Raw genomic sequence first — 16,778 nt, 5'->3', positions numbered from 1 at the left:
ATATAGATGCAAGTTGTTGTTACTATGTAACTTACAGCAAGCGAAGTGAACAGAAAGGCAATTCCTTTGGGAATTTCAATGGCGCTCCTAAATTTAAAAGAGGAAGAACAGTTCTTGAGCTATTTTTTTTTTAAAAAGCAGGTGTAACTATACTTCAAACATTTATCTACACACGCATCCTTACCCCAGGCCTGCATTTACTGGCCCACACACTCCTTCCCGGGTGTGTCAGAGGAAACTTGTCTTCAGCAGCTCTGCTTTGCAAAGGAGGTCGGATGCTGTGCTGCTCCTTACTTGCCCACAGATTCCAATTCATGCCTCCACATTGGATTTCTTTTCACTTGATTTTTTTTTCCTGGCACTATCTCTTTTCCCTCACCCACCTTCACAAAGGCTAACCATTATTGAGAATCCAGCTTGAGCATTTGTTAAAAACTGAAACACACTTGCAGCCACTTACCTTAAAGCGGGTACATCCTTTTAGATTTGAGCTGCTCATCATATTTTACACTTTTTTCGGTTAAGCTAACTGCTGGTAGAAGGAAAAAGCTGTGCTGGGAACTGATGCTAATTTTTCAAGTCAGCCGACATCAAATGTTACAGTAGTCCAGCTGTGTGCTTTGAGCTCACTCTACCAGGATTGCAAAACAGGTCCTTATACACCATCCCCTTTCATTTCCTATCAATCCCATCATGCATTCTATAGCAGCTTTGCCTTTATAGTCACAAAATGAATGACAAAAGACATAGTAAAGGCACAAGTAGTTTTGTGACATGAAAGTTTTTATGCTTTAATAAGGTACTGGTGTCAAAAATACATTACCTCATTAGATTAAAATCTCCCATACAGAATAAGGTATTAAGAGGCAAGCCATACAGATATTAAATACTTGTAATAAAAGCTATGGCTGTTAATATTAGAACTGAAACACTGGCATAATATTTTTAGCAAGATGCTTACATTGTCTGTTTTAATGTTGAGACTGCACCAATCCAATAAAACCCCAACATTTTGCTTGCAACCCTAACCCTTCAAATGTTTTGAAATTTTTGAGCCAAAATATCAGATAGTTCCTTTACTTCAAATTCATTGTACCATGACCCTTTCTTTGATTTTTAAGAAACGAAGTCCTGGTACTTCCTTTTTTAAATGTTTTTTTTTAAATCAACGTTTATAACTTGTGGCACTTGAAGGGTTCCCAGCAATATAAAAGCAGCTTTATAACTGAAGCATGTCTGTATTGAGGCCAAACCTTCACAGCCTGTTGTAAGTGTGGCCCTGTTGAATGTACAGTGAGGATGAAGTACCAGGATAAAATGTTACTCATCTGTAGAATGCCCTTATAAAGGGAAACTTGAGCTTCAGGAATAAATCAGAAAAATTGAAGTTTGGGGGGCTCCATTATTTCTCAATGACGGTGAGAATTTACCTTTTTTAACCCTCAATTTGGAATCTTTTGTACGTTTTTTTTAGTACAGCTAAGAATAAAATGCTTTGTTTCTTGCAGCAGCCTCATTTATCATACATAGAGCATAAAGGTTTGACCTTAATTTAGCAGGGTCCCACAAAGATCCATGACAATTCACCAGAATAAAAGAACTGTGTTATACCTGACCAAAGAAAAATACAACTAAATATACTTTTAAATCTTTTTTTGTGTTTTGATGTATTCTCTTCCTGTGCATTACATATGTAAAATATTCCAGCTTTTTAATAAAACATTAATACTAACTTGTTGGCAGCTTGCCGTTTTCAGGTTATCACTGACCTGAATACCAATCGAATGTAAAACCAGCACTAAATAATAAAATGACTCTTTTTAACTTGATTATGTGAATACAAATAGAAATCCATTCTGTTTCTGCTACTCGAAGTACCAGTACAAGATTAACATCAAAAAATCTATAAATCTTTAACAGCTTAATATTTAGTAAATGAGCCACCAAAAAGACAACGCTTATTTGAAGCTACAGTGTGCAACTGAACAAAATGTCCACATACAATAAATCTGCTTTCTAAAATAACTTTTTAGCAGTTAGTATTTTAATTCACTGATCATCAGTAGGAAAAATAGTGGAACATTTCAATTGACTCTTGAAAAAAAAATTAAGTGCATTTTTTTCAACACAAGAATATAGCTGCTTTTTAATTCAAAGAAGAGTAAGTTGAGAATTAGGAAAGAACATCATAATGCTACCAAAAAGAAGTTGAGAACTTTTTCCTCAAAATACATTTTTATTGAAAATAGAGAAAGATTAGATTGAACAGACGTGACGTTATGATGGCAAGAATAATAGTACACGCAGGTTAATCTGAGAAAAGTCATTATGTAAAGATGTGGACAAGTTGAACAAGTAAGTGAATCTTTAAACTATATGTCAATAATCGTCTACTTGCAAAAAAATATCTTTAGAAAACTGAAGCAGTTATCACAATTCAGGCTATAGTGGTTTATTGCAGAGCCATTCAGGTTGCTTGGTCGAGTGCTCTCAGCAGTTCACGTCCGTGCAGAAGTGTTGAGCTCCCCAGTACAGGTGCATTTACTTCACAGTCATACCTTGTCAGCTCTGGCAAGGAGTAAGCCAGAAATGATGAACCCAAAAGGCGGCTTGCCATTCCTGCAGACAGTTATAAAAATGGACAAAGAAATGCTTGTATTATTATTAAAATGACTTTTAAATATTTATCAACCAAACATTATGGTAGGAAGTGTGAACTTTACTATTCAGAATACCATGCCTATTGTTGTATGTATACTACATAAAAATGTAAATTACAGGGTGACATACTTAAAACCAATTATTTTACAGGTGAAGACAAAATAAACCTAATGGAGTAGAAATTGGGGTGCGCCAGGACACGATCCCTGCACCTGAATGGTGAGGCCCGAGAGGCTTCCGATATTGGGCCTCGGGCCTCATTTCAATGGATCCACCGAGCTGCCAGAAAATCATCAATGAAGATCAAGCCTCTGCTGGCGGAGTAACTACCCTCAGATAAGTGAGGAAGGGTGAGCAATCTGGCTGGGGGGAAGGGGGCATTGGTGGCTGGATCAGGGATTGGTGGCCAGGTCATGGGGGGATTGGCTGGTTGGGGGGAGGGGAGAGTGGCTGGTGTTCTTTTAATGTGGGATCAGGAGGAGCCCTCCTGTTCCTCCCGGCTCCACATTCAGGAAAGTATGGGGGCCTTCCTGCCGGTTAGAATTATAGAATCATAGAAAATTACGCCACAAAAGGAGGCCATTTGGCCCATTGTGTCTGTGACGGTGGAAAAAGAGCTATCCAGCCAAATCCCACTTTCCAGCTCTTGGTCCGTAGCCTTGTAGGTTACAGCACTTCAAGTGCATACCCAAGTACTTTTTAAGTGCATACCCAAGTACTTTTTAAGTGCAATGAGAGTTTCTGCCTCTACCACCCTTTCAGGCAGTGAGTTCCAGACCCCCACCACCCTCTGGGTGAAAAAACTTCTCCTCAGCTCCCCTCTCATAATTTTATACACCTCAATCAAGTCTCTCCTCAGCCTCCTCTGTTCCAAAGAAAACAACCACAGCCTATCCAGTCTTTCCTCATAGTTAAAATTCTCCAGTCCTGGCAACATCCCCGTAAATCTCCTCTGTACCCTCTCTAGTGCAATCACATCTTTCCTGTAATGTGGTGACCAGAACTGCACACAATATTCTAGCTGTGGCCTAACTAGCATTTTATACAGTTCAAGGATAACCTCCCTGATCTTATATTCTATGCCTCGACTAATAAAGAAGAGTATCCCGTATGCCTTCTTAACTACCATATCTACCTGCCCTGCTACCTTCTGTGGATCTGTGGACATGCACTCCAAGGTCCCTCTGTTCCTCTACGCTTCTCGGTATCCTACCAATTATTGTGTATTCCCTTGCCTTGTTGGCCTTCCCCAAACTCATTACCTCACACTTCTCTGGATTGAATTCCATTTGTCACTTTGGTTAGCACCATGTTGAGTTCAGCACGTGGTGAACGCAATCTGCAACAGGTCCTTCAAGAAGCGCAGGACCTTAATTTACAGAAATTATTCTTCACTTTTATTGTTGCTGGTGTGCACTCCTGCTGCCAGCACAACTTTCTTTCCCAATATGGCGGGCAACGCACTTCTGGCTGGAAATGTGTGCGTGTTCCTGCCCATCATTTTGGGGGCTTAGTAGGCCGGTTACCGCCCAAAAACCGCCGCAGCGCAACCAAATTTATAGGCCAATATGTTCACAGATTCTACAACAACAGAGCATATCCTTAAACTTAGATGAGGGAGGTGGAAACACTGTTCATTTGAATTAATTTGTGCAAGATGAATTAATTTGTGCAAGATGGTGAGTGGATTGCCAAGGGTGATAGATCACATTTGCAAATTTCAACAAAGAGCTGATTAAGTACCTGGTGAAATGTTTTAATAGAGGGGTAGGAGAGGTTTTGTGAGATATATATTCCTGATCACTGGGACTACCAGGTGGAGAAACAATGGTCTTTTCCATTCCTGTACATTTATGTTCCTTGTAATTACTCTTTTTAACATTAAATACTGTTCAAAAGAGTATAAATAGTGATCCCCACATTGATACCATTGGCAACAACATCAGTCACAATGGTACATTTAGAGCAAAGAGGTCATTTTGCTATTTGCTTTGCCTTGGTTAGTTTGAAAGTTCACCAACTATTTCAAAAACCCTAACTTTTCACTTTTGAACTTTTCACTTTTGATCTTTTCTGGGTGTTGCCAAGATTTGCAATTAGGAACATAGGAACAGGAGTAGGCCATTTAGCCCCTCGAGCCGGTTCTGCCATTCAATGATATCATGGCTGATTTGCGACCTAACTCCATATACCTGCCTGTGGCCCATATCCCTTTGGTTAACAAAAATCTATCAATCTCAGATTTAAAATTAACAACTGATCTAGCATCAATTGCCGTTCGCAGAAGAGAGTTCCAAACTTCTACCACCCTTTGTGTGTAGAAGTGTTTCCGAATTTCATTCCTGAAAGTTCTGGCTCTAATTTTTAGACTATGCCTCCTAGACCTAGACTCCCCAACCAGCGGAAATAGTTTCTCTCTATCTATTCTACCTGTTCCCTTTAATAAGAACATAAGAACATAAGAAATAGGAGCAGGAATAGGCCACTTGGCCCCTCGAGCCTGCTCCGCCATTCAATAAGATCATGGCTGATCTTGGGCTCAAAGCCACTTCCCCGCCCGCTCCCCATAACCCTTCACTCCTTTATCTTGCAAAAATTTGTCTATCTCCACCTTAAATGTATTTAATGACCCACTCTCCACAGCTCTCTGGGGCAGAGAATTCCACAGATTTACGACCCTCTGCAAGAAGAAATTCCTCCTTGTCTCAGTTCTAAAAGGGCGACCCTTTATTCTAAAACTGTGCCTCCGCATTCTAGATTCCCCCACGAGGGGAAACATCCTCCCTGCATCTCCCTTGTCGTGCCCCCTCAGTATATTATATGTTTCAATAAGATCACCTCTCATTCTTCTAAATTCCAATGAGTATAGACCCAGCCTGCTCAACCTTTCCTCTTAAGTCAACCCCCTCATCTCTGGAATTAAACTAGTGAATCGTCTCTGAACTGCCTCCAATGCAAGTATATCCTTCCTTAAATAAGGAGACCAAAACTGTATGTAGTACTCAAGGTGTGGTCTCAGCAATACCCTGTACAGTTGTAGCAGGACTTCCTTGCTTTTATACTCCAACCCCCTTGAAATAAAGGCCAACATTCCATTTGCCTTTTTGATTACTTGCTGTACCTGCATGCTAACTTTTTGTGTTTTATGCACAAGGACCCCCAGGTCCCTCTGAACTGTGGCATTTTGTAATCTCTCTCCATTTCAATAATAATTCGCTTTTTTATTTTTCCTACCAAAGTGGTTAACCTCGCACTTTCCCACATTATACTCCATCTGCCAAATGTTTGCCCACTCACTTAGCCTGTCTATATCCCTTTGTAGGTTCTTTGAGTCCTCTGCACAACTTGTTTTCCCACCCATCTTTGTATCATCCGCAAACTTGGCTACATTACACTCGGTCCCTTCACCCAAGTCATTAATGTAGATTGTAAATAGTTGAGGCCCCAGCACCGATCCCTGTGGAACCCCACTAGTTTGCCAACCGGAAAATTACCCATTTATCCCGACTCTCTGCTTTCTGTTAGTTAGCCAATTCTCTATCCATGCTAATATATTACCCCCAATTCTGTGAGCTCTTATCTTATGCAGTAACCTTTTATGTGGCACCTTATCGAATGCCTTCTGGAGATCCAAATACACCACAACCACTGGTTCATCTTTGTCCACCCTGCTCGTTACATCCTCAAAGAACTCCAGCAAGTTTGTTAAACATGATTTCTCTTTCATAAAACCATGCTGACTCTGTTTGACTGCATTATGATTTTCCAAATGCCCTGCTACTGCTTCCTTAATGAAGAACTCCAGCATTTTCCCAACGACAGATGTTAGGCTAACTGGTCTATAGTTTCCTGCTTTCTGTCTCCCTCCTTTCTTAAATAGGGGTGTTACATTTGCGGTTTTCCAATCTGCGGGGACCTCTCCAGAGTCCAGGGAATTTTGGTATATTGCAACCAATGCATCCACTATCTCTGCAGCCACTTCTTTTAAGGCCCTGGGATGCAGGCCATCTGGTCCAGGGGACTTGTCGTCTTTTAGTTCCATTATTTTACCAAGTACTATTTCCTTAGTGATAGTGATTGTCTTTAGTTCCTTGAAAACTTCGATCAGATCACCCCTTAACCTTCTAAACTCTAGGGAATACAACCCTAATTTGTGTAATCTTGTAATTTAACCCTTGGAGTCCAGGTATCATTCTGGTAAACCTACACTGCACTCCCTCCAAGGCCAATACATCCTTCCTGTGGTGCCCAGAAATACTCTCAGTACTTCAGGTTTGGTCTAACCAGGGTTTTGTACAACTGCAGCGTAACTTCTACCCCCTTGTATTCTAGTCCTCTAGATATAAAGGCCAGCATTCCATTAGTCTTTTTGATTATTTTCTGCACTTGTTCATGACATTTTAATGATCTATGTAGCTGGACCCCCAAGTCTTTTTGGACCGCCAGTGTTTTTAGATTTTCACCATTTACAAAGTACCCTGTTCTATCCTTTTTAGGTCCAAAGTGGATGACCTCACATTTGCCTACATTGAAATCCATTTGCCACAGTTTTGTCCATTCACTTAATCTATCAATATCCCTTTATGCTTTAAATTGCCTGTGCTGAACTGGTTGTTGCAGCTGAGATGTGGTTTGATCCAGACCAGGTTGTCCAGTGCACAGAGATATGTCCACCGTCCAGCAGAAAAATTTGGTTTTTTAATGATCCCTTGATTTAACTATTACTTTTATTGATTCAGCAGCCAAATTACTTTGAAAATGTTTGCGGGGAACAAGTTGAGCCATTTCAAAGAATCACTAACATTTTGGTACAAAAGGAGGGCATTGTACCTACGCTGCTGGTAACTTCCCAGTATCAGCTGTGGCTCAGTTGGTAGCCACCTCATATCTGAGTCAAAAGGATTCAAGTCCCGCTCCAGAGACTTGAGCACAAAAATCTAGGCTGACACTCCAGTGCAGTACTGAGGGAATGCTGCACTGTCGGAGTTGCTGTCTTTCGGATGAGATATTAAACTGAGGCCCCTTTTGATGTCTCGGGTGGACGTAAAAGATCCCATAGCACTATTTTGAAGAAGAGCAGGGGAGTTATCCCCAGTGTCCTGGCCAATATTCATCCCTCAATCAACATTACTAAAACAGATTATCTGGTCATTATCACATTGCTGTTTGTGGGAGCTTGCTGTGCACAAATTGGCTGCTGCATTTCCTACATTACCACAGTGACTACACTTCAAAAAGTACTTCTATTGCTGTAAAGCACTTTGAGACATCTGGTGGTCGTGAAAGGCGCTATATAAATAATGCAGGTCTTTCTTTTTCTCAAAGCTGCCTATTCTAATCCCATTTACGTTCTCTTTTCGTACACGGGTAGATTATTGAGTGATAGTGAATCGGCAGCCCGTTTTACATCTCCCCCCCATTGTTATTTCCAATAGTTTCGCTATCACCTGTTTAACACTATTGCACAAAGTCAAAATCTACCCCAGCCTTTTAATATTTTTCTTCTTTATTTATTATTTTTATTATTTTCTTAAGTGTCATGATTGACTGGACCTCAATAACCAGTTCAATTATCTACTTCCATTACTTTCAGCGGGAGCAAGCTGCTGAGATGGGATTTGCAAAAAAACAAATAACGATCTAGAAATTTGTATTTTGTGGTTGAATTTCTGCTTAATAAATGCATAAATAAATAATGTAGTTGAATTATATTTTAATACTCCAAGACATTAAACAAAACATTCATGGGGGTACAAATGAAAAGGAATTGAGTACAGGAAAGGACAGTGGCAAGTACAGTATATTACATTCTTACCTGTAAGTGAACCTGAACTCAAGGATTTCTTCTGCATTAATGGAGAATAATTTTCAGATTTAATGCTTTTCATTCTCTTCCACAACATCTGTGAAGAAGTGTTACTCCTTGGTGGGTCTTCAAATAGAGAGTCCTTAAACAGAAATAGGATGTCAGTCCATATAAATCCATTTTGCCACGTAGTACAGATGAGACTATACAAGCTACAAGTGAAATGCCCAGATATTTTCAATGCTGTCTTCAATTTGACTGCACTTCACTATCTTTAGCTGAGGTTGAGTTCAATTAGAAATCCTGTAGTACCTTCTGTGTAATGGATTAAGCAGGGATCCTAACTAGCTGATGGCAAGTAATCCCGCTGGAATTACTCCCCTTCATTTAGCAACTGTAAAATGGAGAAATGGCCTTGGTCATCGCTGCCTAATAACCTCCATTATTTTGTGCTGATTTTATACGTCGTTTAGTTTCTATTTACTAATTACTAAGCAATCAGCTCCACCAAACACTTGTGTCTTTATTAGGACATAAAAGCCCCAAGTGTTCAACCTTAACACACCGCCATGATGGCATGGATTGCAACAATCGGCATGTATTTCACAATAACTTTTTATCCTGGCAGTCAATCTTCCTGGTCAAAAAGGCACATTTTTAAAAGTTTGACCATAAGTGTAACAGTTTGTTTTATTTTCAGAACCAGACAAGTGCATTCTGGGGATTATGGAACTCACACTGTGAAAAGCTGGCAGGAAAAAAACTCCATACAGCTCGATCTTTTGGAGATAATAGGATAGAGTTTGACTTATTGAGCAGCTGACCTGCGGAGCACGTTGGCCGGCCACCAGATATTGCTGACGGGAGGCCTAGTCCATTATGAGGACTGGGCCTCATTGCCAGACCCCCGGCAGGTTTCAGGTGGGTGAAAAACAGGTACCCTGGGGCAGTCCGGCGACTATGGGCCAGTGCAATAGTGGCGGCCCGCATCCTGACCTGGAAAAGGTTGGTCGGGGGTGTCCATATGCAGGGGGGTAACTCTGGGCAGCAGCGGCCCTGGTTATTTTTGCTCAGCACAGAGCATGCTCCCTCTAGTTCTGTCCTAAAAATGGCAATCGAGGTCCTATGGACATCATAGGACCCTGAATTGCACATTAAAAGGACATACTGCCTGAAGCAAGACGGGTGCTTTGGCTGCCCAGTGGTAGGCCCCTTTGAAGATGGCGGCGGGCAGAGGGCTGGTGTATACAGTGCAGTATGCCATTTTGGGCCACTATCATCCTGTTTACGCTAGGCCACTCAAGTTAAAATGCAAATTAATATCCCAATTTCAAGCTTTCCAGTGCTTTAGTCTTTACTGCATATTAGAAACAATTTAAAACAAAGACAAAAGCATAAAGGTTAATATAACAGGGTTAAAATTTCTCCACTAGTACTTCCAAGCTTAAACTGTCCAAGAGCCAGTGGGAAATCTATAGTTGTATACTGTTACTGTCAATTGGGTAGTGGCTACATGATGTACTGATGTGATGCAGCCATGATTTTGGCACTGACTACCACTTCCTGTTTGGTTAAAAGTTTTAATCTGCCTGCAAAGTTAAGTGTAGTCATGTGAGATAGTATCTGTTTTAATACTGCATTTATACTGGGCTTTAGATGACATGGCTTTAGTTTGGCACTACTAACTTTTTGAAGTGATCAGTCCATATAGGATGGGTTCACGTGGTATACAATTTTCAGACCTCCTTCATCTCACGATGGTAACCTAAGGGAGGAAATGTCATCCACAAGGATTTTGTGCTTAACTAGTGCATTTAGGTAACATGAGCTGCAGGAGGTGGTTGACATAACAAAAATAACAACTTGCCTTTACATAGCGCCTTTGATGCAGTAAAATGTCCCAAGGCGCTTCACAGGAGCGTTATCAAACAAAATTTGACACCGAGCCACATAAAGAGATATTATGACACAAGAAGATCTTCCTTCCACTAATTGATGAGCTCCCAGTCAGAGGCATTTCCAGTGCTGGAAACTCCCCATAGTGTGTTAATTAGGCTGGTTCAAGAAATTCAGGCGGGCTCAGTGAAAGTCAGGCAGGGCTCTTTACGTACCGTCGAACTTCAGTCACGCATATGCCCAACTCGAAGGTCTATACAGCCTTGTCCACCAAAAGTAATGGTAATCATATCTGTATGTTTAGTTTCTACAGATAAGATTGGTGGTTTGTCCGGGCACACATCATATGCAACAACAGCTGTTGTGACTTTATTAATTAAAGGTATATTAATGGGTAGTATGGCTTTGAAACTCTTATAATCTTTCAGAGAGATCACTGAGTCAGAATGGCTGTTGAGATTGCAGCTAAAGCAAAAGACAGAATAGCTTTAAATGTTTCTGGTCTTTTCCTATTTAAGATAAATTACACCAGACTGCAAATTTGTCTGATTACAATGGAGATTCGATAAAATAGACAAATTGGGTCCACATGAATCTTCTACCTTTAGACATTGCACTGTATTCCATTTTTGAAACTTCCGTACAAATCAGGTTGAACGATTTCAAATGAGCTAACTCAAATCTGATTCAAGAACACATTCTTAAACTGTGTGTGAATAAGTTAATTTTAGTTTTCTTCTTTGGATGAAAGGGCTGTACATGTTCAATAAGCTTGTTCTTGCTTTTGTGTAAAATGAATGGAGCTGGTAATGCGACCGTTGAAAATATTTGAGAACTCTTTAGTGTTTACAAATTTAGTTTGTTCTTTGAGCTACTTCTATCATACCATGGCCTCTTATCAAAGGATAGTGCCAGTAAGTATCACATTTGGTCATTAAACCATCATTTTCAACCAATTTAAACATGGGAATATTTGTTGTATAAATGTAAGTGCCTAGAAAAGTGTCATAACTGATTATTGGAAAAGTGACTTACTGCTGAGAGTTGGAATATCTGCTCTCCAAAATCCAGCTGCAGTTTGCGTTTTAAGTTGTTTCTGAAAGTAATTTCGGTGCTGATGTCTTTCCCATGTTGTCCAAAGTTGTCCAGAGACCTAATATAAAGCAGTGATATGGTGTGAAACCTTTTTTTCTGCTCTCCCCCCTCCTCTCTTCTGAAGATATTGGGGCTGAAATTGGACTTCACCAGTAGCGCGAAATGGGCTCATTTGGGCTGCCCATTTTACACTGCGCTCGATTTTCCTTTGAAGTCTGGAGAAGACCAATTTCACCCCCATTGATTCCTCAGTAGGGTATGGTTCCACGGGTGCTGATCACCATGTGGTACGTTGCCAAAGCGGCCATTCTTCATAGGAAACCCGAGATAGTGAGCACTAGCAGAATATTTGACCATAGGAGGTGTTCCATCCAACCCTGATCCTCTCTTTACCTGAATTCCCTCTGTGCACTTCCAGCAGGAAGCACTGGTTAGCAATCAAGAGAGGGAATCTTGGCCAATTTCCCTCCATGGCCTGGATGCGAAGGCTAATTGTAGCACCTCTACCACTAGCTCAGCTGAGACCAGTAAGTCAGCACAAACTGGAGGCCTAGCCTGGGACTTTGACAGTCTGTACGGTACAGCTAGTCACTGGCTTAACCAGCTGAGGCTTCTGTATTGTCTGTGATCCATTTGTTTACGCCTGCCTCTTCTAAAGCTTTCTCTACCTTGCTGGCCAAACAGGCAACCCACTTTGAGGCCTCCCCCCCAATACTGCTATATTGATCACAAGGAGGTGTATGAAGTAGAACTAACTGATAAGTTCTCTCTTCCTGTCCTTCCTCCAATTGCTATAAGGAAGTGCTTGACCTCATCACAAGAGAGAAGCTGACAATGGGCACTCAGCCAAACCCCACTTGTATAGGCTGTATCACTGTGTGTAATGTTTATTTCTTCATACTTTTTAGTCTTGTACATCTCTTGTTTCACGGCTATCATGCAATGGCAGAATATAGAACGATATAAATTAGACTGAAGTTTAAATAACTTCAATTTCTTTCTGTATTAATTTTAAATACTTTTATAATTATGTATCCTAATTGTTTTACAAATATTTACTATTAATTCATTCACTACTTTGTGGTAAGAGGAATTCCGATGGTTGAGGTATTATTTTAGCAATGCTGCTCGTTTATGATACTGAGTCTTGTATTAAATTTACACAATCTCTCAATGTTTGCTTCAGGAGTTCAGTTGAAAATAAAGAACTGGGAGGGGGCAGAAAAAAAGACATTTGCTTCATTTGGAATATAAGATTTCCGGATAAAGGTTCATATTTTAATTCAGAATTCAAACAAGAAAATCCAACTTTAAGATTAGAGCTTGTGGATCATAGAGTGATACAGCACAGAAAGTGACCCTTCAGCCCATCGTGTCCGCGCCGGCCATCAAGCCCTATCTATTCTAATCCAATTTTCCAGTACTTGGTCCGTAACCTTGTATGCTATGGCGTTTCAAGTGCTCATCTAAATGCTTCTTGAATGTTGTGAGGGTTCCTGCCTCTACCACCCTTTCAGGCAGTGAGTTCCAGATTCCAACCACCCTCTGGGTGAAAAAGTTTTTCCTCAAATCCCCTCTAAACCTCCTGCCCCTTACCTTGAAACTATGCCCCCTGGTTATTGATCCCTCTACTAAGGGGAAAAGTTCCTTTCTATCTACCCTATCTATGCCCCTCATAATTTTGTACACCTCAATCATATCCCCCCTCAGCCTTCTCTGCTCTGAGGAAAACAACCCCAGCCTGTCCAGTCTCTTTTCATAGCTGAAGCGCTCCAGCCCAGGTAACATCCTGATGAATCTCCTCTGCACCCTCTCCAATGCAATCACATCCTTCCTATAGTGTGACGACCAGAACTGCACACAGTATTTCAGCTGTGGCCTAACTAGCGTTTTGTACAGTTCCATCATAACCTCCCTGCTCTTATATTCTATGCCTCGGCTAATGAAGGCAAGTATCCCATATGCCTTTTTAACCACCTTATCTACCTGTCCTGCTGCCTTCAGGGGTCTATGTACATGCACACCAAGGTCCCTCTGATCCTCTGTCCTTCCTAGTGTCCTACCATTCATTGTGTATTCCCTTGCCTTGTTAGTCCTCCCAAAATGCATCACCTCACACTTTTCAGGGTTAAATTCCATTTGCCACCATTCTGCCCATCTAACCAACCCATCTATATCGTCCTGTAGCCTGAGGCTTCCCTCCTCGCTATTTACCACTCCACCAATTTTCGTGTCATCTGCGAACTTACTGATCATACCTCCTACATTCATATCTAAATCATTAATGTACACTACAAACAGCAAAGGACCCAGCACCGATCCCTGTGGTACACCACTGGACACGGGCTTCCAGTCACAAAAACAACCTTCGACCATCACCCTCTGCCTCCTGCCACTTAGCCAATTTTGGATCCAATGTGCCAAATTGCCCGGGATCCCATGGGCTCTTACCTACTTGACCAGTCTCCCATGTGGGACTTTGTCAAAAGCCTTACTGAAGTCCATGTAGACTACATCAAAATCACTAAGGAAGCGGTACTCGGTAAAATAATGGGACTCAAGGCGGATAAATCACCTGGACCTGATGGCTTACATCCTAGGGTCTTGAGGGAAGTGGCGGTAGGGATTGTGGATGCATTGGTAATAATTTTCCAAAACTCCCTGGACTCGGCAATGGTCCCGGCAGACTGGAAAACTGCTAATGTAACACCCTTATTTAAAAAGGGCAGTAGACAGAAGGCTGGAAACGATAGACCGGTTAGCCTAACATCTGTGGTAGGTAAAATTTTGGAGTCCATTATTAAGGAGACAGTAACAGGACATTTGTATAATCATAATTTAATAGGACAAACTCAGCATGGTTTTATGAAGGGGAAGTCATGTTTGACAAATTTGCTGGAGTTCTTTGAGGAAGTAACATATAGGGTGGATAAAGGGGAACCAGTGGACGTAGTGTAGTGTATTTAGACTTCCAAAAGGCATTTGACAAGGTGCCACACAAAAGATTATTGCTTAAGATAAAAAATCACGGGATTGGGGGTAATATTCTGGCATGGATAGAGGATTGGCTATCTAACAGAAGGCAGAGAGTTGGGATAAATGGTTCATTCTCAGACTGGCAATCAGTAACTAGTGGTGTTCCGCAGGGGTCAGTGCTGGGTCCCCAACTCTTTACAATCTATATTAACGATTTGGAGGAGGGGACCGAGTGTAACATATCAAAGTTTGCAGATGATACTAAGATGGGGGGGAAAGTAGTGAGTGAGGAGGACATAAAAAACCTTCAAGGAGACATAGACAGGCTAAGTAAGTGGGCAGAGATTTGGCAGATGGAATACAATACTGGAAAGTGTGAGGTTATGCACTTTGGCAGGAAAAATCGTAGAGCAAGTTATTATCTTAATGGCAAGAAACTGCAAAGTACTGAAGTACAAAGGGATCTGGGGGTCCTGGTGCACGAAACTCAAAAGGTTAGTATGCAGGTGCAGCAAGTGATTAAGAAGGCCAATGGAATGTTGGCTTTCATTGCTAGGGGGATAGAATATAAAAATAGGGAGGTATTGCTTCAGTTGTACAAGGTATTGGTGAGACCGCACCTGGAATACTGCGTACAGTTTTGGTGTCCATACTTAAGAAAGGACATACTTGCTCTCGAGTCAGTACAAAGAAGGTTCACTCGGTTAATCCCGGGGATGAGGGGATGGACATATGAGGAGAGGTTGAGTAGATTGGGACTCTACTCATTGGAGTTCAGAAGAATAAGAGGCGATCTTATTGAAACATATAAGATTGTGAAGGGGTTGGATCGGGTGGATGCGGGGAGGATGTTCCCAATGATGGGTGAAACTAGAACTAGGGGGCATAGTCATAGAGTCATAGAGTAATACAGCACGGATAGAGGCCCTTCGGCCCATCGTGTCCGCGCCGGCCATCAAGCCCTGTCCAATCTAATCCCATATTCCAGCATTTGGCCCGTAGCCTTGTATGCTATGGCATTTCAAGTGCACATCCAAATGCTTCTTAAATGTTGTGAGGGTTTCTGCCTCCACAACCCTTTCAGGCAGTGAGTTCCAGACTCCAACCACCCTCTGAGTGAAAAAGTTCTTTCTCAAATCCCCTCTAAACCTCCCGCCCTTTACCTTGAATCTGTGCCCCCTAGTTATTGACCCCTCTACTAAGGGAAAAAGCTCCTCAGCATCCATCCTATCTATGCCCCTCATAATTTTGTACACCTCAATCATGTCCCCCCTCAGCCTCCTCTGCTCCAAGGAAAACAAACCCAATCTGCCCAGTCTCTCTTCATAGCTGAAGCGCTCCAGCCCTGGTAACATCCTGGTGAACCTCCTCTGCACCCTCTCCAACGCGATCACATCCTTCCTGTAGTGTGGCGACCAGAACTGCACACAGTATTCCAGCTGTGGCCTAACCAGTGTTTTATACAGCTCCATCATAACCTCCTTGCTCTTATATTCAATGCCTCGGCTAATGAAGGCAAGTATCCCATATGCCCTTTTTACCACCTTATCCACCTGTTCCGCCGCCTTCAGGGATCTGTGTACTTGCACACCCAGATCCCTCTGACCCTCCGTCTTGCCTAGGGTCTTTCCATTCATTGTGTATTCCTTTGCCTTGTTAGTCCCCCCAAAGTGCATCACCTCGCACTTTTCCGGGTTAAATTCCATTTGCCACTGTTCCGCCCATCTGACCAACCCATCTATATCGTCCTGCAGACTGAGGCTACCCTCCTCGCTATTTACCACCCTACCAATTTTTGTATCATCCGCGAACTTACTGATCATACTTTTTACATTCATATCCAAGTCATTAATGTAGACCACAAACAGCAAGGGACCCAGCACCGATCCCTGTGGTACCCCACTGGCCACAGGCTTCCAGTCACAAAAACAACCTTCGACCATCACCCTCTGCCTTCTGCCACTAAGCCAGTTTTGTATCCAATGTGCCAAGGCACCCTGGATTCCATGGGCTCTTACCTTCTTGACCAGTCTCCTGTGCGGGACTTTATCGAAGGCCTTACTGAAATCCATGTATACCACATCCACTGCGTTACCCTCATCCACACACCTAGTCACCCCCTCAAAAAATTCAATCAAATTAGTCAGACATGATCTTCCCTTGACAAAGCCATGTTGACTATTCCTGATTAATCCTTGCCTCTCCAAGTGGAGACTAATTTTGTCCCTCAGGATTTTTTCCAATAATTTTCCTACCACTGATGTTAGGCTCACTGGCCTGTAGTTTCCCGGTTTTTCCCTACTACCCTTCGGGTCTTAGAATAAGGGGCTGCTCCTTCAAAACT

The 16,778-nt window shown here is 41.9% G+C and overlaps 1 protein-coding gene across 2 annotated transcripts in view; it reads right to left on the bottom strand.

The window, feature by feature from the left end:
* Positions 1 to 765: 765 nt before the first annotated feature.
* Positions 766 to 16,778, bottom strand: part of epas1b (endothelial PAS domain protein 1b) — a 213,959-nt gene continuing 197,946 nt past the window's right edge. For both annotated transcript variants that reach the window (XM_085980527.1, XM_085980526.1), the window contains exons 13-15: positions 11,399 to 11,516; positions 8,477 to 8,609; positions 766 to 2,619 (exon numbers count right to left, since the gene is read on the bottom strand). In XM_085980527.1, coding sequence (XP_085836653.1) covers positions 2,468 to 2,619; positions 8,477 to 8,609; positions 11,399 to 11,516 — 403 coding nt within the window. In that variant the 3' untranslated portion in view covers positions 766 to 2,467. The remainder of the gene's footprint in view (positions 2,620 to 8,476; positions 8,610 to 11,398; positions 11,517 to 16,778) is intronic.

This window comes from Somniosus microcephalus, chromosome 3, assembly GCF_052327205.1.
Source record: "Somniosus microcephalus isolate GS21.2 chromosome 3, FLI_Smic_1.0, whole genome shotgun sequence".
Lineage (NCBI taxonomy): Eukaryota > Metazoa > Chordata > Chondrichthyes > Squaliformes > Somniosidae > Somniosus > Somniosus microcephalus.
This window is presented reverse-complemented; position numbering and strand designations above follow the sequence as displayed.